The sequence below is a fragment of the Lonchura striata genome, chromosome 5 (genome assembly GCF_046129695.1).
Source record: "Lonchura striata isolate bLonStr1 chromosome 5, bLonStr1.mat, whole genome shotgun sequence".
Lineage (NCBI taxonomy): Eukaryota > Metazoa > Chordata > Aves > Passeriformes > Estrildidae > Lonchura > Lonchura striata.
This window is the reverse complement of record NC_134607.1, coordinates 43,785,925-43,809,331: the sequence shown is the minus strand read 5'-3', so window position 1 is coordinate 43,809,331 and position 23,407 is coordinate 43,785,925. Positions and strand designations below refer to the sequence as shown.

The following is a 23,407-nucleotide window of genomic DNA, read 5'->3' as shown; positions in this document are numbered from 1 at the left end:
GAATTGGGTTGTGTAAATTTAACTAGCTCATAAGAGGAGGAAATGTAGTTTGTGCTTCTTGTGAATGATCTACCATGAGTCTTCTTGAAGAAAAAAAATAATGCAAAACCAAAGTTCAGGTAATAAGGAAAGGAAGATGCTTTTTCTTGTTTCAAAGTTATGTGTTAGTACACAGATATGTGTGTGTGTGTCTATTTTAAAATCTGAGAATTTGGGTTAGGGGAAAATACACACGAGACACGGTAGAAAGGAGAAATGAGAAGCAGTGGAGAGTATAGGGAGTCAGCGACACAACAGAAGGAAAGACAGGGGAGCTGGGGTGAAAGGGGAGCAGGCAGGAAGAACAAGTGCTGAAGGAGGTTCTGAGACACCATGTGTCTGAAAGAACCTTTGGCTTCTTTCCTCTGTAGAAGCAAAGTAAGGTATTTACCAGCTCTTCTCCATTTCTGCTGGTTTCTTCTGGGACATTTAACTTCCATGGGAAAGAAAGGCAGCTATTGAAAACAGGATGGGCAACTACAGGATTAAAACTGCTTTTGGAAGGGAAGAAAGATTTTTGGATGATAAGGAAAAAATAAAGAGGAGAATGGAGAAAGAAAAAAGGCAAGAGTGTGGAAGTCATCTGTAAGTCAAGCAAAAGATAGGTAGGCTAAACAGCACTAAGCGCTACAGAGAAATTTCATATATAAAAAGTTATATAAAATTATTGGAATGGTGGTTAGAAAGACTACTGGAGACTATGGTAATTCAAATAAATTTTCTAAACTTGACAAAAACACATTTTCCAATGCATGAAATTGCTCTTCATGTTTGAGTTTGATTGCAACTAATAGGGTTACTTTTAGTGCTTTATTTTTTCTAGCTTCTTGGATAACTTTTAATTTTTTCTTGCCTTTGGAATGCCCCAAATGGCTAGGATGTTATTCAGGGCCCTTTATTATTTTCCATGCAAAAGAATTCGACACGTTCTGGGTTGTTTAAATATACCTTTCAGTGATTTCGAACTTGCAAGTGTTTGAAGTTGTTAGAATAGCACCGCAGAATGTAAAAACTGATGGATCAAGATTCTTATGTTTGAGAAATGAGAACAGCAAAGCCTCTGATGTGTTTCCTACCTCTGCAATGCAGCGCTCGCCACAAACACTTCTGTCTGGTGACACTTCTGGTTTTACCCTTAGAATGTCTAGTTAATAGTCTGTGCAGATTCTTGAAATTTTCTAGCTCTAAGTAATCCACCTAAGTTTTACAGTTTTTAATTTAATCCAGCTCTTGTTTTTGTCTCTCTCCTGGTCTAGTAACAAGTTTAGCTCAGACATGAGAACTCATAAATTAACAAAGATATATTACTGAAGTGTGTTAAATGCCGTGTTCAGAAGAGAAGTGGTATTAACCTAATCCCTTTCCTAAGTCGGTGTATCAGAATCCTCTCTAGCATGTCTCTTAAATACAGTATTTTATGGGATCAGGTTACACCAATTTTTCCGGCAGCAATTATTTTGAGTTTCTTGTTTGCTAAGGAATATATTTTAAAAATTAAGCGAGTCATTGGTATTGCCCATTTGCAACAAAGTGGTAAGCAAATTAATTTGATTTGAATGTAAAAAAGGGAGTTTTTATTTTTGTCAAGTGCACAAATTTACAAGTGTATAAAATCTTCAAAAGCTCCCCACCCAATCATACAGTGTTTACATGAGAAGTATCATTATTGAAAAAGACTGCTGTCTGTGTGCCTTGTTCTGTCAGTACCTAAATGTCATGTTCAGATAGCACATAAAATGTTGTGACAATTTCTGCTTTTCCCAGAAGATACGCAGTACCATAAAAATCCTACTCCTGGAAATTTCCACCTGCAAACAGTAGGTTGCCCTTGTAAGTTGAAGCAGAAATTTCTTTTCTTGTAGGTAACTATTCATACTGGAGAGAACCTCTGTCAAACATCTTGGCACTTTTCTGAAATTTACATGTTGGGAATAATGTAATTTTCTGTGAACCCCTGAGACTTGTGTTGTTCTCTTGTACCATTAGTTTAAAATTTTTCTAACAGGGTGCGTGTTGGTTTTTAAGGATAAAGCTTTCAGCAGTGATTGCTGAATAAGTACAGAGTATAAAATGATAAAATTTGTTTTTCCAATTTTCCTATTATTTAGGAGGGTTAATCCTTCTTCGTTTTTCTGCCATTAAATTATTACTGAAGTCATGCATACATTGATTATAGTAATGATGAAATCTTTAGCTTGGATGTAGGGAAGTGAGAGAAAAATTACTCACTTCTAGTATATATAGTTTCATCCAAGGTTTTTGAATTTTTATTCCTATTGCACATGCATTTGTTCTTGTTTCCTGGGTAACAGCATGTTTTACAAACTCAGATTTTTACCGTGGCAGAAGTAAGAAAAGCTAACGTCAGATAAATATGTAGCTATCAAAATCTTACTAAATCTTAATATTTTAAAATCTAAATTTCATATTTCAGTCAAACATCTGTGTGTGCATGCCTTTACATATAGGTATATAGGTTCTGGAAGATAAAAGCATATATACTTGATTAACTTTAAATTGTAGCAGAATTGCTAATTTATTTCATGTTATACCTACACACTTTCAAGTTTAAAGATCTGCCTTTATTCTCTGCGGGTGTATACATGTAGATATGCATACTTTATGTAGCTGAATCACCAAAAGAATCACTCTGAAAGGAAATATGTATATATAGTTATAAAAATAAATGTTTATATGCAGGTTGATATTTCAGGCTTCTCAGAAAGTGAGTGTTCTTTTGTTTTCTGCCTATATGAAAGTAAGATTTTTTTTTTGCCATTCTTTGACATACATCTAAAGAACTTTCTTCAGAGTTTGGGAACTGTCTGGACTATTCTTTGAGTTATAATATTGAAAGACTTTTACAGCTTTAATTGGAGGAAGGGCAATGCCTTTTAAAAGAGTTATGAAAAAATAGTCTGCTGGTCAATATTTCATGTGGTAGTCATGTTTTTTTCTTACATTAAATATGTCAAAAACTATAGATCTTGGTAATGCAAGCAATATTTATTCTTTTAAGCTGACAAAATCTGTCATATGAAGTAATTGCTAATACTGTGGTCTCTCTTGCCACTAGTGGATTAATGTAAGCCAGTCCAACCAAGCTCTTTCATTTATAAACAGCTTTTTTATAGGGAGGACAAAACATTATGGCTGCACCTTAAAGAAAATTTGCACTGGTGTAAAGTTTTAGTAAAGCATCTTTATTTTGTATTTGCACATTCTCCAGGTTTGAGAGAGGAAATTACAGAATTTTGATTTCATAATATTTTTAGTTCTTTTGTCAGATGATACCAGCTTAAGGTTTAGTTCACATCAGTAGACGGCATGCATCATCACTTCTCTCTAAACTCAGTGAGATACAAAAAATAGGGCTGTATGATCATCCTTCCAGTATAAAATTAGTTTTAGAAATCTTACAGGTGATCAGCTGAAGGATCTTTGTTCCTGCGTTGAATATTTTTGGATTATCCAGGTAAGTTCCCTATGTGATACAAGCAATCTCCCTTTGTCTTTTGTGCCGTAAAGGCCTTGATAATTGAAAAGTGCTTTTTAAAGTGATTGTGCACCATTCCTCTCTCAATGCAGACTGTCAGCTCAGCACTCAGAGAAGGTTCCAGTTTTGGCTGTCAGTGAAGTTCCTGAGAGCCTTTCTGGGGATTGCAGATGGGATAAGGAAGTATTTGAAAATACTGTTTTATATGCTGCCTATTTTAACATTCTCCCCTATAATTTTTCCTCTTGTTTTCCATGCGGTTTGGTATTTAAGATTAATTTCTGAATACTATTGCTATAAAATTTCTAGGTATGTAATATACAATATTTGTTTATATTTATAACCCACTGGCTAAAATGAATGAAGCACTGTTCACACAAAAGGGAGAGAACTCATGTTCTATCTGAATATTTAGTAGTGCCTTTCAGTCTTCAGGACTGCAGGAAAAAATAGCTGGAATGAACCTCTGGAGATTGTGTAGTTGGTCTCCTAGCCCAAGGCACTATCTTTGTCATTCCTCACAGACACTGTAGAAGAATTAAAAGTTTGGGTAGGAAGGAACTTCTGGAAGTTGCCTGCGCCAGCTTGCTGTTCAAGGCAGGGCCACTTTTGAAGCTGGGTCAAGTTCCTTAGGGCCCCTATTCAGCTGAATTTTGAATAACTTTAAAGTTGATTAGTCTTCTCTGAGGAACATGCTCTAAAACTTTACCACACCTTCATGATTTTTTCCTCCCTTCTCATTAGAGTAATTTGAGTTTCACTTTCTGTAACTTAAGTCTGTTGTCTTTTGTACTTCCACCATGAATCTCTGAGAAGAGCCTGGCTCACTCATCTCCAGAATCTTGAAAACAGCAGTGGAATTTCCCTTAATCTTTTTTCCAAAGGTTAGAAACTAAAGAGACTCAAGCCCCTCAGTCTCTCTCCATACACTGCATGCTCCAGCCCTTCATCACTGCCATGGCACTCCACTGGGCTGGCTTTGGAATGTCTCTATCCTGGACTGCTCCAGATGAGATGAAATGCTGCACATGCTTCTCTCACAAGTGCTGAACTGTGCTGAAGGACCACACCACTTTACCTGCTGGCTGTGCTGTTACTGATTCAGCCCAGTATGGAGTTGCTCTTCACTTCTGCAAGGATGCACTGCAGGCTGATGTGGTATGTGTTGTCAGCCAGAACCCCCCCAGTCCTTTTCAGCAGAGCTGCTTTTCTTTCCAGCTGGTGCCTGTGCTGCAGGTCTTGGCATTTGCTTTAGTTGAATTTCTTGGGGTTTCTGTCAGATCATCCCACTGCCCTTATCTGTTGAATGTTTTATTTTATGTTCCACCTGAATTTTCCAGACATCTCTGTAGAAAATGGAAAATAAATTTTATTTCTTTTTCATGGTCTCTGATGTTTCTGTGTATTCTGTTTTCACTTCAGTCCTCTCTGCTTCTCTTTTATTTCTTATTCTGATTAAATTTTACAGATCTTTAATCTATGCACACTTATTTTTTCTAAAAATTCTGACATCTTAAATGTGGACAGAAGCATCCAGTTCAGACCTTACCAGTGTAGGAGAGCTAAGAAATAACTGTGTGTGCTATAATGCTACTAAATATATCTCTATGATTGAGTAATTTACCATAGTGGGTGTTGTGGATCTGGGTTTAACTACTGAATGACTGTGGTACCCAGATGCTTTCCAGGGTAGTACATACCTAATCACTTGCTCTTGATCCCGAGGTTATATAGTTGCATATCTTGCATTTCTCCTCATTATAAGACATCTTGTTTCTTTTAGATGATTACTTCAATCTGTTTATTTTCTATTCTAATTTGCTCATCCAGAGTGCTTGCATTTGGTCTAAGATTGATGATGTCTTGGGATTTATTTGTGACCTAAATAGATAAAAATAAAAATTGCACATAAAGGATTGCATATGCATAATGTACAGAAAGTAGAATTTGAGTAGCAGTGGATCCACATCTTACAGATTATTTCTTTTCTGTTTGGATTCAATATAGCTTTCCAGTCAATTTTGCATTAATCCTGACATAGGCAAACTTTCTTTAAGAGAGTGACATATCTTTCATACTTGTGAGAATATTTAGTTAGCACATATGACATCTGTTGTGCTCTGCTGTCTTGCTGCTAATTTGACATTATTTAATCATGAGAGATCCAGGTTGGCTGTTTGGTTTTTTCCCAGGCGTAGTTTGTTGATTTATTGTTTAAATGTTCTGTTTAATTTTTTAATCTCAGTATTTTCTTGAGTGGAAGTTTAATACAAATAATATGAAGATCTTCCTCTCCCACCCTCCATCTGCTTTTAGATTGAAGTTGACCTTTTCTAGTCTTGTGTCTCCATGAGTTCTCAAAGATGACAACTAGTGGCTCTGAGACTCTAGAATTAGAATAACCCAGCTACTGCATCTTCATTTGCAATACTGAGGAAAATCTACCTCATGCAAATGTAGTGGAATTACCAGCAGTTGCTGAGATTTTGTCCAGTAGTCACATGCAAGTTACGTGAAAGTGCCATTGGCTCTTTAAATAATCACAGATGACTGATCCTTTATTTTAGATCCACTTTGAAACCACTGGAAGAGTCTGACTCATATTGACCATAATTATGACTGGGAATAAGAAATTAATTCTCTTTGTGCTTAATGGATGTTGATGTGCCCGTTAAAAATAAATACACATGAGTTTGAAAGAAGGTCTTCATGTAGCTTGAATATTGCATTTCTACACTTGCGGTCAGGCTATTTGTAGAATTTAAACATTGTTTGGCATAAATTTTTAAGCAAATGTACACAGACATTAGCATAGCCCTGTTTCTAAACAACCCCTTGCAACTCAGTTTAATACTGTTTCAAGTACTCTGCCTTTATCTGCTGGCACATTCACTATCGACTAACTTGCTAAGAGTGTAAAAAAATCCTCAAAAATGTTTTCATTTGGTGAATAATTGTCAGTCCACGTGTAACTCCTGGACATTGTGGTATTGTGGAATTTGGCCCTTTGAGCTCAGAATGCCATTGCAGGTGCAAGAGAGTATGGATGAGTGAGAAAAAGAAAGATGATGGTAGGATGAGCCAGTGATTAACCCATATACATTATTTCATTGTTTCAAAGCACTATTACCCCTTGTAATTCCATGAATCACTGTGATCATAGAATCATTTGAGTTGAAAGAAACCTTAAAGGACATCTAGTCCACCCTGCCCCTATCTCTGCCATGGGCAGGAACATTTTCAACTAGATGACATTGCTCAGAGCCCTGTCCAGTGGACATTTAATGTTTCCAGGGATGGGGCATTCACCACCTCTTTGGGCCACCTGTGCCAATGCTTCACCACAGGCATTGTAAAAACTTCCTCCATATATCTAATCTAAATCAACCGTCTTTTAGTTTAAAACCATTGCCCGTTGTCTTACTGCAACAGGCTGTGCTGAACAGTCTCTCTGCATCTTTCCTGTGGACCCACTTTAATCCTGAAAGGCAGCAGTGAGGTCTTCGTGGAGGTGATTGGTTCAAAGTCAGCTTGGCTCCAAATCAGCGATGCTCTACCCAGAGTGAAAGGGCAAGTCCTACTGCTTCAGTCATGAGCTGACGTCTCACAGAAATATGGCATGGTTTTTCACCTTGTATTTTGTAAATGAGCTTGTGGGGGTTTTTTGTGATTTTTTTTTTTTTTGTGGTTTTCTCCTCCCTTTGTTTAGAAATACAGATTTTTTGGGGGATGTTAGTCCCAAATAAAGTTAGCAAATACTCTGTGGGTTAGCTTCTCATTGCACAAAGATCAAAGGACTCTGAACTTGATCAGCTGAAGAATATTGCCAATACAGGACTTTGAAATACTGAACATAGAAGGGGGAAAGATAAGGAGAATGGTAAATTCAAAGAGTTAGTAGGGAAGGGTATGATTTTATTTGTGTTTTGTCTTTTGACTTGAAGAATGTCTTTAAATTACATTTTCAAGATTGTCTCTTCAAATCTGTCTGCTTTCAACTTGTATTTGAACTATGAGTTGAAATTCTCATATACTTTAGTCCAGAAGCTCATTTTAAAACAGCTTATGACATATTAATAGGCATACAATGCATTGAACCATGTAGTTTTCAGAAACAATGCTGCCAACGTAATATTCAATGTCATATTTTCCCTTTAACCTCTTGGAAGAGGCATCAGAGGGGATTCTGGGAAGATTGACTGCATTGGCAGATAGAACCCATCTCATTAAATGTAATTTAAATCCTTGCTTAAATGTGATTCAAAATTTTTTATCTTTCTCTCAAGAGGTTATTGAATACACTACATAAAATAAAGGACATAAATATTCATAAATCAATCATGTGTTCCCATTAGTATATACTTGATTTTAACCCAGCTGGTGTACATGCTATTTAGGAGTATAGATTAGTCTTCCTAAACCAGACAATTAGACTTTTTCCAGAATTAGTGACAGAAATTCTTTCATTCCTATGTTCATTTTTGGGGGGAAAAAATACTGTAGCAGGCATCAGTTCTGTGTGCAAATACACTGAGTAAAAGGACTGAGATATCTTAAAGCCAGGTGTGCAAATTGGATTTTTTCCTAAATCCATTTCAGAGTTTTGCAATTCTTATTCAATTAGTCTTCTTATTTGGTAATTAGACTGAAAAAAAGGTGATTTGATATGTTCAATAAGATTTGAAATGGTAACGAATCATTATGTCTTGTAACTGAACAGGATTTTTTTAGGTAACTAAATAACTGAAAAAGGTTTATCATTGTATATATTTGGTTGTTTGTGTACTACATCTGGTGCAGTATATCACATGCAGTAGGGGTATCAGAAAAAAATAGCTATTCCTTAAGAAAACAGCATTGGAATTTTTCCTTTAGTTTTCCCTTTAAAATAAATACCAGATTCAGCCCACATGAAAAATCCTGATGAATTTATGCCTGTGTTCTGTAACATTTCATCATCCTCTCACACAAGGACATGTATTTCCACTGGCTTCCTAAGCAGAAAATTTTTGGTTTTGACAGCGTTTTACAAAAATAGCATACAGGCAGTATGTTTTTGCAGTAAAAACAGGAGTAAAACTAGGAGTACTATATATATTAAAAAAATTAGCTTCTGCATTGTCTCAGCATTTTTAATTTCAAAATGGAATTTTTCATTACAGTTCTGACACATGGTTAATTAATGCACTTTTAGTGACTCTTAATGATAAAACAGTTTGTAAAGTGAAGTTACAGTAAATGTGACCTAACTTTGCAGTTCTGCAAAATGCGTAACAAAGGGACTAGCAAAGTGACTTCATCCATCTGTGGAATATTTCAAGGTCACACCTTTATTGGCTACAAGATTCCTAACTAAAAAGACAGAGGATGACAGTACTTACAGTTTGATAATGTTTGCTTACTAAGCGTGAAATGAAACTTAACAGTGCAGCATGTCTACATTTGTAAATTTATTGTGGTTGTTTAGACTTCTTGGAAAATGAAGTGTCAAGTTACCACTCTTGGCTTCCAGGATCTGATCTTTAGGCCCAGCAGGAAAGTTCACTTTGTTAACTTTTCTTCTTCAAATAAGTGTGACAATTTTTTAAAGTGTATTTCTTAAGCAAAACAAAACTTGTGCCATGACTGCATCTGAAGTTGGGATGTGGCAATACTGCCACAACTGGGGCATCTGATGCAGCGGCTGCTCATTATCCTAGTCCTTGCTACCACCAGGCTTCATGTTCAGCTCAGTGGGACAGTGAGTGAGGTTAAGCTCTTAAAAGATTTCTAGATTGACATCCTGTACCACAGCAGTACAAAAATTCTGTCATCTACACCTGAATAAGTAGTGCATGAACCAATTTGCTGGAAAGACAACTCTTAAGAGTAGAGATTAGGATGGTCAGTTGTAAATACCTGAGAAACCTTTTTTAAAGGCTTGAATTCAGACCTAAGGGAATATTTTTAGGGAGAAAGAAGAATTGCAGAATAGGTTATTAAGGAATCTTAATCGTCAGTCAATACCATGTGATGCTCTGCACAAAATTGTATAAAACCAGGGAGAATGCATGAACATGTCTACAGAATTACTTTAGTCCTGCTGAGCAAAATGTTAATGGTTAGGTAATCCAAATATCAGTAATTAACAAGTCAGTTTGTAAAATACACATCCTGTCTGAATTTCATCTTTTAGAACTATAGATGTGTTCTGAGCATCTAAAAGATTGAAAAGATTTCTTGGAATATCTGCAATAGTTTTGAAATTCTTTGGGATTGTGAAGTTTTAGCTGTGTCAGCTTTGCACACTAACTGATAATTACTTAATTGGTCTGGTGTAAAATTTCCTTAGTATTTTCTTTTATCATTTTGTTGGTGTGGATGAAACTGAGATCTCTCAGTATCTGGTCTCTTGAGTCTTGAGATGATTAATTACAAGCTCTGGCATTTCATGTATGTGTTATGAAATAGAGAATTTGCTCTTTGAGCAGTATATTCATTTTTGGTGACTTTAATAATTAACAAAGAGGAATGCTATGTATTTCTTGATATGCACATTTTCAGTCCCGTGACTAAATACAGTATAAAAACTCCAGGAATTGTGAATTCCCACATTATAACCTGTATACCAAGACAGAATCAATGCCTGGAGGTATGGATCTTACTGAAGAGCACAGGGCAGGGTGTGAGGATGAAAATCATTGTTGTAAAGTGGATATGTTAGGGATGACTTCTTGAGAACAGCTTGAAAATGATTTGTAATTACCATGGATGAGGAATGCCACAGAAGAGGAATGAAGTAAATCCTGGTACAAAGCAGCTCTAAAGAGAAGTTTGAAACATCAGACTTATTTTGTTTCTTCTGAGTATCACAGAATGTAAATACCAAGTAACTTTTAATTTGAGAACTATCAAATTTCAAAGTGAAGAAACCTCATCTATTCTGTTGTTTCTGAAATGTATGCTGAGGTCAAGGATCTCATAGTCTTTACAAGTAAAATCAGAATTATTTGTTACAGCCTTTATTATTACCCTGTAAAGAGTGCAACATTAAACAAGTGATTATATTCAGTCTCACAATTTTATATGGCAAAATTGTTATTGTAAGAGTGAATTTACAGCAGAAAATGTCAAACTGTATAGCAGAAATAAATGAGATTCAGAAGCTTGGGATGTGATGCTTTTTTCCCAACCTTTGGTATGCCTCTTAACATTCAAACACAGGAATGCTGTTCTCATGGAGGACGGAGCAGACAATCTTGAAGTCTGTGCATTTGCTTTGTCTGTATTTCCTTTGTTAACATCTTAGCAGCAGCATTTAGCAGATTTTCTCTATTTTTTTGTTTTGTTTTAATTTTTCCTTTTTCTGTTCCCCCTAGATGTAAAAAGGTGGACTTGAACTAGGAAACAAATTACAAACTGAACAGCAGAACCTGTTCCGTGCCCTTGGAATGGGGACAGAAGGGAAGTGAAACCTCATACATAATGGGGTGTTAGCAGCCCTCATTTCCCAAACTGCTGTTTGGCCTGAGAGAGATGAAGCACCTCACTAATGTTCAATGGGCCTTGCTGCTGAGAGCTGGTGGATGGAAACCTCCATCCTTCAGTGCTGTGGACATGTACTTGGGTCTCATTACTGTGAGGTTACATGTGAAGTTGTCCTTTTTGCCTTTCAAATCTTTTTGCTGTTCTTTTACTTTGTATGCTTTGCAGTTTCAGGCTGTGTAAAGACAGCAGGAATTAGAACTGGATGTTGGAAGGTATTGAGAGAGAAGGAGAAGGGTTAATCCATCTGAACAACTGGATTCTTCATTGCCATCATGTTGGCCTGTGCCTCTAGGGCAGTGGAGTCCAGATGGATGGTTTAATTTGCATATATATTTACATAGTCTTTTATTGTAAATTCATGTGATCATAATGAGGAATTTCTCTGGAGTAGTCTTTTTTTGACAGTTAAGCAGAATTTTCTTCCTTGTCATAAAATCTTTCTATTTATCTACTGCATCTTGACACTGATAAAACATGGAGCTCAGGATACAGCTCAACTTTCTGTATGCCTGTGTTTTTTTCCCCAGAAGTGCTTCTCCATTACTTCAATTTCATAGTTGCCTCCAGATTTTTTGTATTTTTCCCTTCAGATTTCTTTCCTGTTGACCATTTTCTATTACTTCTAACTGCTCTTTCAGTTTATTAAACAAATTACAGAAGTTTCTTGTTGCAATAATTGCTTCATTAGAGAAATGCAAAATATATGACTGGTGGATGTTTTCAGTAATGAAACATAACGAGCTTTTTACTATATTCACAATTAACTATTGGTAATAGAAGAGGAGGAACACAGCAAAAAGTCTCTTACATGAACTCTTACATGTAAAGCGATGTTGAATGGTTGATTCTCCCATGATTTACCTTAAATCTCACACAGCATATTCAGAGGTCTTCCACTGTCAATTAACTGTGAAATCCCACCTTCTTCAACCTTGTTTGATGGCATGCTATAGCTCCTGTGGTCTGCAGCCTAATAAAATACCTTGATGCTTTTGTTTTTAGAACTTCATTTAATGTATTAGCTAGGTATTTTTGTTCTGTCCAGCTGTAATTTCGTAAATTAATTATTAATTGTTTCCAGTGATCTCTGTGCATTTTAATTATTGTTAGAATTGAAATGTGCAGTTGTTGAAAAATTGAAAATTAGGGAAATATAATGAGTATATTTTATTTATATTTTATATATATAATATATATATGAGTAATATATAATATACATATATATATATGAATATATAGATATGAGTCATCCCTGAGTATTTTTTACTCAGGGATGACTTAAAACCATATTCATGTTCTAAACCATTTCTTCATATGTATTTCATAGTTGATTTGAGATATCCTTTGTGCATAAAGCAGACATGTGATGCAAAATCTTGGTTGTGTTCCTTCTGGCCATTTACTATGTTTCTTTAGAAAGATGAAAACACCTTTAATTCAGACTTTCCAAAGAACTGTGTTCTAGTTCTAGTATTTTAAAATTTCAGTCTACTGCTTTAACCCTGAAGGGGTTTTACATATGGTTGGAATAGCTCTCTGCTTAGCTTTTATTGTAGAATGATTATTGGTGTCACAAAATATTAGGGCAATTCAAACTTTTTTTGTACTTAATTTTACCTGAGCAGTATTTCCTTGGTAAGGTTAGCACTTGTTATTGCATATTTGTGTAGTCTAATTTGCCACTTACTTAAAGCCAAAAAGGCTAAAAAGACAAGAAAAAAACAGAATGTATGCAAACGGCTTTAGCTGAATTGAAGGGGGGAAAAAAAGTGTTTTTTCCCCTGAAGCAGAAATTCTGCATGAAATTCAACTTGACAAGTGACCCTTTCAAAACAGCGCCACAAAGATTTCTCATCATTCTCCATATTCCAGAGGCAGCACTCTTGTATTGTACACACAAGCAGTCCCTCAATTCCCTCTAAATGAAAATTCCCTATTCCTCTGTCCTTTGTATTCTATTTTACCCTCATCCCTCTGTTGGCACACATTTATGAGCACACTTTTATGTGAGAAAATTTTGCAAAAAAGCAAAACCACTGGGGATGTTAATACAAAATAACATATATGATAAAATACAATAAAGAACTCTAGTTCTTTATTTATTTCAAAGTATTGAAATGTGTGTTCACTTACAAAAAAAAAAAAAAAAGGGAAAAAGAGGGAAAAGGAAAAAAATTTGGCAGTTAATTTAATTTACAACTAGGTGATGCAAAAGCTGAACTTCAGCTCTCAAGTCTTGCAATTAATTTAGGAGCAGAGGACAAAAATGGTCTATGATTCTGAGTGAGTTAATAACAAGAATGTATGACTTGTGAAACTGAATGTAATGCATTAAAATCAGAGCAAACTGGTAATTTAACAGTGTATAACAAGTCTTAAGATCTTAAAAATAGCAGTACAGATCAGCAGTATTTTATCACCATTCTCCTGCAGCAACATTCTAGAGATAGTGCACTGGTTATCCTGCATGTATATAAACTGTCAAATGGGAGAGATATGCAGTGTAATATTTGGTATGTCTCAAGTCTTCAATGCTCTTTTCAGATGTCTTTAGGAAGAGAACAAAACTTGTGTTCAGAATCTGGCTTGACAGAGGAGTTTTGGGTGGGGAAGTGGCGCCTCAGGGGGCAGTGAGCTGCTCGGTACTCCTCACACACAAGGTTGGCTTTAAGCACAGTACTGCTTCTGAGTATATGGGCCATATGTTCTTACAGAGTGTAATAGATTGTTGATTACAGGCATTTTATAATTTTCAAATTGATAAGCTCACATTTTTCACCAAGGTATTTAGGGCAAAGAGTGGAAAATTGCAACCTTGACATGAGCAATTGTTGTGTGTGAACAAACATCACTTGAAAAACTGGAAAGTCAGTCAAGATGATACTGTACAATAAATAAAGGGAATAGTTCCTTTGTTAGTTATTGCTGGTCTTCAAAAACAATGACAGCAGGTTATCAAAGACATCCCTCAGTTAAAAGAGAACCAGAGAAGAAATGATTGTTTCTTCCCTTTGAGGTGTACTGTACCTTTATGCTTACAGGTTTGAGGGAGGTGAGAAAAATCTGTTTCCTCTATTCAGCCAGCCTCCAAGAGCTGTTTATATTAATCTTAAGTTTTGTATTGTCCATGTATAATTCTGGGGGGGTTTGCCACGAGAGTAACCTGAAGCAGATAGATTTCTGTAACTGCCATCGTGTGCTCTCTTACATGGTTGTCTCCCAATGAGGGGCATTCTTACCCCCAGCAGAAGACTTTTAGGGGCTTCCCAGAGAAGCAGAGGGAGATACAGGAGGGTAGGATGGTTCATCTGTCTAAACTATTCTTCTTTTAAACACTGAAACATACTGATTAACAGGGTGCAAAATACCTGTCCCAAAGTGTTAATATTTGGTGCCCATTCCATTCTGTGTTTATGATGCAACACATTAGAGAATCTTGCTTCATATACAGGCTCTGGTTTCAAAGCATCATGTTTGCAAGTCCACTCAAATGGAAATACTTGTTAAATATTTACTACCTTAGTGGTTTATCCTTGGATACCAAGATGTTTTTCCTGCTGCTTTTCCCAAATACTGGGAAAAGTGCTTTAGAAAATAAGTATGTCACTTTTGAAAGTTTACCTTGATAACTGTGTAGCTAATTTTGTGCAAATAAAATGTTAAATGCAGATATTTTACATTATGAGAAACCTAATCTTTGCTCTGGGTAGGGTATAAAGACAAGTTAAAGCTTAAATGCTGACATCTAAATTCAAGAAAATTATTTATGGCTGCAAAAGTATTTATGCTTCAGCTCAACTTTTCAAAAAGGACTGTCTTATTTATGTATTTTATTGTTATGAGGTCTTTTCCAGTAAGTCACTATGAGTGATAGAGTTTGATGGAGCTTCTCCTTAACTTAAACAAATTAATTATCAGAATGGAGTATGTAAATATTATCTAATCGGTGCCACTTGGCAAAATTTTTGTTATGCCAATCATGCTGGAAACAGCACGACAATCCTTGCTTCTTCTAAGGAATCCCCTTGGAAATGACAATAGAATGCTTGTTTTGATTGGAGTAGGCAGAAAGGATGAGCCAAAGAGCTTCAGACATATTTACAATGCAACTTTCTGTTGTGGCATTAAAACACCAGAAAATTGATTCTCCAAATTCTAGTTCAAAGACAGCTTCAGAATATAAACCAACATCTAATTTTGTGCCCTCTGGGCATAATTACCCTATTCTCTTTGTCATTAAGGATGAAACTCTTTGTCATCTCTGATGTTTTGCAGTTTAAAAATTTGAAAGCCAGTGTTTGTTTCTTTGTCTGCTTGTCCGGTACAATCAATATACCTTTCTGAAAGTGCTGTATGCCTCTATTGGTTTCTGCTTTTTTAATTTCAAGTAGAAGGTTGCAGAACCATGTTCATGTTCATTAAGAAATGAGTTCTTCTTCATGAGAAGCTGCAGAAGGGTGAATCCTGAGCAATAGGGGAAGCAGTAGTTAAGCTGTTTATTTGGATTTTTTTTCCTAACTACTGTGTTTATGAAACTGAATTCTCTGTGTATACCTTTGAAAGTAGGACTATGATAAAATATTTACAGGTATGGCATGAGGAGTAGCTAATGAATGTCTCCAGTATTTTCAGCAAACAGTAGCAGTGGTATGTAATGCATATGAAACAAATGTTTTGTTCAGAAATCTTAGTAGTATAGTAAAGCACTTAATGCTCTGACTTGTATTAATATATAACAACAATGTCCTTAGTTAAGGTATTGCCTTCTCTTTAAATTGCCTCAAATACCACAGTATTTTAGGTCAGAGAAAATCCAATCAAAAGCTTAGCTTGCTCTACGTTTTCTTAAAAAATATGTAAAAATTCTGAAATTATATGTGTCTGCTGTTTGCATTCATGTAAAAGGAAATGGGTGTATGATTTACATGCTGGCAGGATTGTCAGCTCGTGTAGAAACTGCAGGCTTGCTTCTGCATCTTTAGCGTAGGAGATGGAGCCTGGTCTGTGTAGAGAGTAGTAGGTGGTGGGATAGTGTGAACTGCAGCAGAGCTTGAGACCCCTCTGCTTATCTGAGGTGAGCTTGTGCTCCCCTGCAACCCCTTCATACTTTACACACAGCATAGATGGGAGCTATTACTGTGGGCCCTGGCCAGTAATACCTTTTGGTGCATTATTTTTTGCTTTACTATAGCAGCTATATAGCTGTGTGATGCACCTTATGAGCATGAGAGAGAAGAAGTCCAGTGCACAATGTAGTAATGTACTTTCCAAAGCTCAAAATTTGCCCAGTCTTACGTCAGTTCTCTCTAGACAGTGGTCAGGCAGTTGATGTCCTGCACCTTCTCCTTATGCTGCTACTTCAGATCATTTGGTTGCTCCCTTTTCTGCTTATTTGCTGTATTTGTCTTGTTGTGGAAAGGCCTAAAGTCTCCCTGGGGTGTATTGAGGACTAGGGAAGCTGCTTCTGCTGCAGCATGTTGAGCAACAGAGGCACTGGAAAAGGTTGTATTTACTTAGTAAAAGCCAAGTGTGTCTGCTTATTCCAGTTTTCAGCTTCCATTTAGAAGACAGTTAAAAAGCCAGAAAATTTTACATTTCCTCCTGTTTACGAAGCTTTGTAATTTTTAATTTAACTTAAGAATTTAACTTCACGGAGCGGTGATGGCTGCAAGAATTCTGACTTGACTGTTTCTGACACCTACAAAATACCGTTTCCATATCTGTCGAGGAGAGTCCTCAACTGGAGCAACAAACCAACATTTCCCTCTCTGAAAAGAGCGAGTCCTGTCTCTGCTGTAGGCTACATCTTTGGTTTTCATGTTTCATGACAGTAATGTTTTTGCTGCTTGGTGGCAGAGTGCAGAAGAGATGCAAGTTGAAGCCTTCAAAACATACACTGATCCCTTTCTAAAGTCAATAGGTGAAGATTTATTGGCTTTTTAAATTTCAGTAATATGCCTGTAATACTCCTCTAAGGTCTTTACCATTTGAAATTTAAAAGCTGTGTGATAAAAAGAGACTTGTAATGAAACACAACCTCCTTATAGAAGTCTCACTAAAAATAGTTCTGGTGGTGCCCTAGGGGTGTTCATCAGCTAGCGACAGTGACTGCATTTTCACAGCGGGAAAGCAGGGCTGGTGAGGCCAAGGAGGGTAAGTCTGTATTCCTGTGGGGAGCTTGGCAGGAGCATCCAGGGATTTTTGAGCTTTTATGGATAAAATGAATGTGGGTTTGTGACAATATTGTTTTGAAATACCTGGAAAACTGGAACAAGCCCAAAAGAATTCCAGTTCCATCTTTCAGAGTATGTGAGTGTGTGTTTTAGGATCCTCATGTATCAGGTCTAGCTGACCTCTGTTTATAACTTTCACATGTTTCAAAACTAGAAAATCCCAATTTAATACTGATTAATCTCTGCATACTTCTTTTGAAACAGAATTGGTAAGTTACAATCCTGGTTTTTGCTTTACTTCTTCTTTTCTTCTTTCGAAAACATTGCCCTGGTTTACTCTTGCAGAATGACTCACTGAAATGTCTGCATCACCAGAAACTAATCCCTTCTCTGCATGCTCTTCCTTTTACAGACGATGAACCTGTAAAGTCTGTTTTACAGGAAGACTTTCTGACTTCTTTATGCTCCTGAGTGCAAAATGGTATCTCTTGGGAGCCTGGATGCAAGGCCATGTTCAGCACATAGCTTGACTGAGGTGACTGCTTGATCTATGACTTGCGCCAACAGACAGGAGAAGTCTTGCTGGACTAGACACTTCCCTGGACTTGCAGGAAACGTGATTACAATAAAAAGCCCCTGACAGATGTCAGCGTGATAGGATTCAAGCAGTCACTGCTTTTGTTTTTTGTGGGAGGGAAACTTAATCAAAAACACGGATGAAATTCCAGCCTTATCTTAGGGAATGCACGTGGGTTTCAGGCATGCAGCAAGAGAAGAGAGCCAGCGCTTTCTCAGGCTTTCTGTGTTTCTCACCCTGTGCAAAGGATATTCTGCCGCACCTCAATTTTAAAGTTTTTTGAACTCTGCTGGGATTTGAACTGAGTATTGTCATAGTGTGCTTGTGATGTCGCTTCCTTTGTTTGCCTATTGCAATATACCCTGGCCAGCTCTGTAGGAGAACTGTCTGGAGTGCCTTTTAATGTTTAGATCTAGCAGTGATTAGAATACACTAATGCCCAGTGGGTATATGTGTCATTTTTTAACAGCTGCCGAGCTGTCTCCCTGCTGCTCCAATTAACACATTCGGCGCACACTTGCTGCTGAGTGGGCTGTGTGTATGGATTAAACCACTTTGCTATTTATTCATACAGTGTATGAGATGCCAGAAATGGATTGGGGTGCTTCCTGTTCTTAAAACAAATGAAATCAAATGTGCTCCTGCGCCTTTGCCCAGGTAGATATGAGGGCAGTATTTAACTGGTGAATGGAAACCTGTTTTGCCGTGAGATATGGTTCAGTCCATTGACTAACATCTATCTCCGCCTCCCAGCCCCTCTTCAAATGATGGAGACACAGGATAGGGAGCTCTCAGTGCTGGGCTTCCCTTTGCTAGCTAGCAGGTCTCTTCAACTTTGTCCTCTGCTGCTTAATAACAGCTTGAAATCCTAAAATTCTCTTTTTGCTTCAATGCTTTCCTCCTTTATTTATTTTCAGGTTGAAATATTCCAGTCAGTAGATTTGATAAAGCGTGTCTGTGTGTACCTTTTTTAAAAAAAAAAAAGGGAAAACAATATGCTTCCTAGTCACAGCTGAGATAAGGGAGGGGTTGTTTAATGATAGCTGGTGGGAGCCGCAGCTCTGCTCCGGCGCTCGTGGGTGATTCATGCTGGGACAGCTCTTTGTGAAGCAGAGGGCGAAGGGGTCTGCCGGCTGGGGCTGTGAGTGAGGACAGAGATGGAGCGCTTCTTGGGCTTTGTCAAGCAGATCAGAAGGTCAAGAAGAAGAAAAGGCAAAAAGTACCGACCAGAGGAGGATTACCACGAGGGCTATGAGGATGTCTACTATTATGCCTCAGAACATTTTCGAAGTAAGTATTTTGCATAACCTCATTTTCCTTTGGCTGTGATAAATGTTATGTTCTTAAGATGTTTAAACTCCAAAAATGCAAGCAATATTCCTCTTTTGCTTGGACCTGAGTCTCATGTATGTATTAAAAGTCAGTTGCTGTGAGAGCTCTTTCTGGCTCTGCTGCCGATGAACAATACAAAGCATCTGAAGTGGCACAGAAGCTCTCAAAGTAAAGAGGGTCTGTCTGCAGAGACCTGGTGAGATTTCAGATGCAGTTAATCCAGTCTGACTGCTGGAAACCTTTTGTTAAAACACTGTGTTGAGAAGCGAGTAGGGTGGCGGTTGCCCTTGTAGAGTGCCTTTGGAAGGCTGTGTGGATATTTTTAAAGCACTACAGAGGCAGTGAGCACTCATTTGTAGGTTGAAGTTGATGAATAATGTTTGGTATTGAGGGAGAGTCAGTTTACTAAGCCTCTGCTGTGACCTGGTCTTTTCAGTAGTGAGTAAATTGAGTGGGCTGGTTCCTCGCTGCAGGTCCAGGACCACTTCTGGAGAATTAAGTGGGGATTTTTTTTGCTGGCACTCACGTGATGGCGCTCAGCCAAAACCAAAATAAACACCTGCTCAGAAATCCTTGCGCAAACTATATGCTAGACCCTGCAGCTTCTTAGAGTTTGTCCGCTGTGCCTGTCAGGTTTCAGAGCTGCTGGTCTGCTATGGTGTTCTGGAGAAGAGGATGTATGTGCCCAGAGGTGCCCACAGGGAGGGTGGGAAGGAGGGAAGCCACACACAGCCCCTGCCTGGGGTCTTTTGCTGCACTGTCAGGGTGAGGTGGTGGCAGTATGAGCATAATTCAGCCATGAGCAGAAATTGCCTGTTTCTGCTGGTTTGGCCACTGGTCTGGGACCTTTGCAGTGAAGCTGTGCCTTGTTGAGCTGCTGAAGTTTGATGCACTTTTTTGTTGTTCTGTACCATGTGAGTGATTGTCAGTATCTTTTTTTCTTCATTTCCACTTTGCTGAAATAAATCATAAGAACCTTGCATTTGTTCTAAGATAGAATGATAAATGTCATTGTACCTTCCAGCACCAGAGAAGTGCTATCTTGTGGAAAATTAGGAAACAAGAGTTGTTCTTACTGGCTTTCTCCCAGTGCGCCATGCTTGCCTGTCTCCTAAAGATAGTTAATGTAGGGTGCTTGGTTGTTTACAGGGCTTCTTCTTGATGCAGTTTTGTTTGCTTTCCATTTTTAAGAAAACTTATTGTGCTGATAATATTAAACTATATAACTTTTATATGTTGTTAAGAGGGAGTTCTTGCGAGAAAAGAACTATTTGGGAGGCAATGCAGTAATAATGGGTAACATAGTGACATGAAGTCTGCTGCACAAAATCTAATACACAAGAACAAATAATTTTAAATCTGTTTAGCACTGAAAAATTTGAATGTGATATATGTTAGTGAAAACACATAACTTCTCCTTTTTGATGTAAATCAAAAGAGCATGTCAAAGCTGTATGTCAAAATATTTCCCTAGTTGATTGTTGTTGTTGAAGGTCCTTTAAATAAGAAAGCAAAGCCCCTCCAAAAACTGTCAAATGTAATAAGGATTTCTTGACTGATAATTAATAAATTATTAACTCCTAACTTAATGTATGGCGCTAGGATTGAGCCAAATAGATTTTTTCTTTTACTCTACTTAGAAAATAATAGTATATACTTCAGCTTGTGGAGGTCAGCAGTATTTCAGACTGGATGAAATGTGTGTCAGATTCTGAAGTTGATGTTTACAACAGTGTTCAAGTACTCAGATTGAATTGAACTCAAAATAGCACACAGCCCTATGGAGCTGGATGCACAAGGAGTTAGCTACTTCTCACAGTTACTTAAACCAAACAGTCCCAGGAGATTGGAGCCATGCAGTCTTTATAGAGATACCATCTCAAGCACAACTCCTCCTCCAGTGCTTTTGTCTGGTCTTTCCATGTGCTTTATATGTCAGTGTCTTGGTTGGGTAGGTGTGGTAGTTACTTAAAGCAATGTGTAAAATCTGAAAAGATGCTGCTGGTGCTCCTACAAATGCACTTGTCAAATTGAATTTCATGTGTTTGGTACAATGAAATGTTTCATATTTAATTTAATTATGGTCTGGTGTTACACTGTTTACAGTACAAATTTAGAGTAATTGCAGAGCTTTTAATAGCCATTCCTTCTGCAGTCATTTACTTAGAAGAAATGTGTGCTTGCAGGAAAGATTGTATTTATTGCTACGATTTTTAGAATATCAAAGCTAATGAACTTAAATGCCTATTGTTCATTCAACTGAACAGAGCTGGAGCTTTTTTAGATTTAGTTTCCTTTCGCTATGTTGTTAGGCACCCCTTCTCCATCATCATTTATGAGTTATGTATCCAATTAGCCAGTACATTTGAAGATTGTCTGAGACAATAACTTTATGAGCTTGTTATTCTCTCTTCTTCCCCCATTTGTAATAGAGTGTTGTACAGAGAGGCGGAATTAATGGAAAAATGCAGAAACTGCATTAGAATAACCACAGGATCAAACAAAGACAACAAAGTTAAAAACAGAATAGGCCTCTGGGAATCACAGGAAAAAGGTGACTTTAGTTTGTCCTCAGCCAGCTGTGCCTGGATACTGGGATATTGTCACTTCCACTGTTTGGTATACTGTCTTTACTCCTCCAAAACTTGGCCATGGAAGACCATATTAGCTGTGATACTGGGACACAGCTGCCTAAAGCTCCCCGAGTAAAAAAAGACACCCCAGCTCCTGGGGCAGGTATGTTTTTTCTTGGATGTTTCATCCACTTGTGTTCAGTTAATGGATGACCTTATTTTGACATGCAACACCACCTCTCCTATCCTTCTGAAGTATCTGTGCTATGTAATGCTAGAAAAAACAAAGTAATAATTTGACATATTGACATTAGTAGTGCAGACATCATACTCATTTCAATGAGACTTTGCAGTGTGAACATAATGATGAAACTGCTACCCAACCTACTCAGACAAGTTGGTGCTTGTTGCATGAAAGACTTTAAAAAGCATCATACTTACCTTGAACAGCATTAGAGCACTGCCATTCAACCTGTTCCTTCTAACCAGGCTTTGCATGCAAAAGGCACTTGTTACATTATTTCCAAGACTGTTTGCAAACCATCAGGAATTCTGTGTAGCAGAACTTCCTGGAATGCTCCCAGAAATTACATAAATCCAATTGCTGAAGTCAGTGTGTTGTACCAAGACCTTTGAGTTTCAGCCTAGTCTTGAGTGGGAGTGTGGTTTTGGGACCCAGCCCAACTTGGTCACCTCTGACCAAAACAAACACTTCTTCACACACCCTAAAATAATTTCAGCACTAAGTCCATATTTTTCAAAATACTTGGAAGAATTTGGGTTTCTTTCAACTAATTTTAGAACTTCACAGATTTCATGAAACATGCAGGTCTAGAGGGTAAATGCATCTTGTTAAATTTTGCCTTATTTATGGTATTTCTCGTGTCTGTCAGCCATATCTTGAAAGATATTTTTTTTCTCATTGGTGGTTCTTCTTATGATGTTCTTCTCAATATGGTTCACAGCATAGTCTGTTGGCATAAAGGCGTTACTTTCTTTGTAGATACAATGACAATATTTAATAATGATCACAAAAAGCAATATCTGAAGAATTCTGCTAGTAAGTACCCAGTAATCTGAAAGGTCCCATGATTTTAGCCTTGACCTTAAAATGTTCCATTTAGTCACCAAGGTGTGATGAATAACTTTCTTCTATCCTTTGTCAAAGCCCAGTATATGTTGTCTAACATATCAACCAAGAGCATTGATATGTTAGACAAAGTAATCTGCCATAGTCTACATCTGCAGTGAAGTCATATATAATTTCCCTCTCTGATGCCATTTATTTATTATTTCACAGTTCTGGTTTAGAATCATCTGGTTCCTCAGTTTAGGACTATCAACCTCTTTAAATTCATTCCCTAAATACATGTGATGGTCTTTCCACTGATTTGCTCTTCTCCCTCCCTGTGTCATCACTGGAAAGTGAAGGGAAGGTATTTGATTCCTAGCCTATTAAATGAGGTAAAAAAGGAAAAACGGAAGGTTTTATATGACTCAGAATTGAAAATGTCCTCTTTGTTGACTGAAATCTGGGAATTAGTAAAATTAAAATTGTATATTTGATATGCTTCTCAGGATGGTGTTAGCAGAAAAACTCCACTTGAGCATTATTCTCCAACAGCTCAATGTTATGGTGCAGAAACTCCCTCACCATAGCTGCCAAAATGTTAGGAGTGAATGTCTTCAC

At 37.3% G+C, this 23,407-nt stretch overlaps 1 protein-coding gene across 6 annotated transcripts in view; it reads left to right on the top strand.

Annotated features, from left to right (window-relative positions):
* Positions 1 to 23,407, top strand: part of GRIP1 (glutamate receptor interacting protein 1) — a 303,215-nt gene that overhangs the window by 74,639 nt on the left and 205,169 nt on the right. For 5 of the 6 annotated variants that reach the window (XM_077783509.1, XM_077783511.1, XM_077783506.1 and 2 more), the window contains exon 1: positions 18,541 to 19,102. The exons of the other annotated variant lie outside the window; for it this stretch is intronic. In XM_077783509.1, coding sequence (XP_077639635.1) covers positions 18,970 to 19,102 — 133 coding nt within the window. In that variant the 5' untranslated portion in view covers positions 18,541 to 18,969. Of the gene's footprint in view, positions 1 to 18,540; positions 19,103 to 23,407 lie in introns of those variants that run through there. 6 annotated transcript variants of the gene reach the window in all.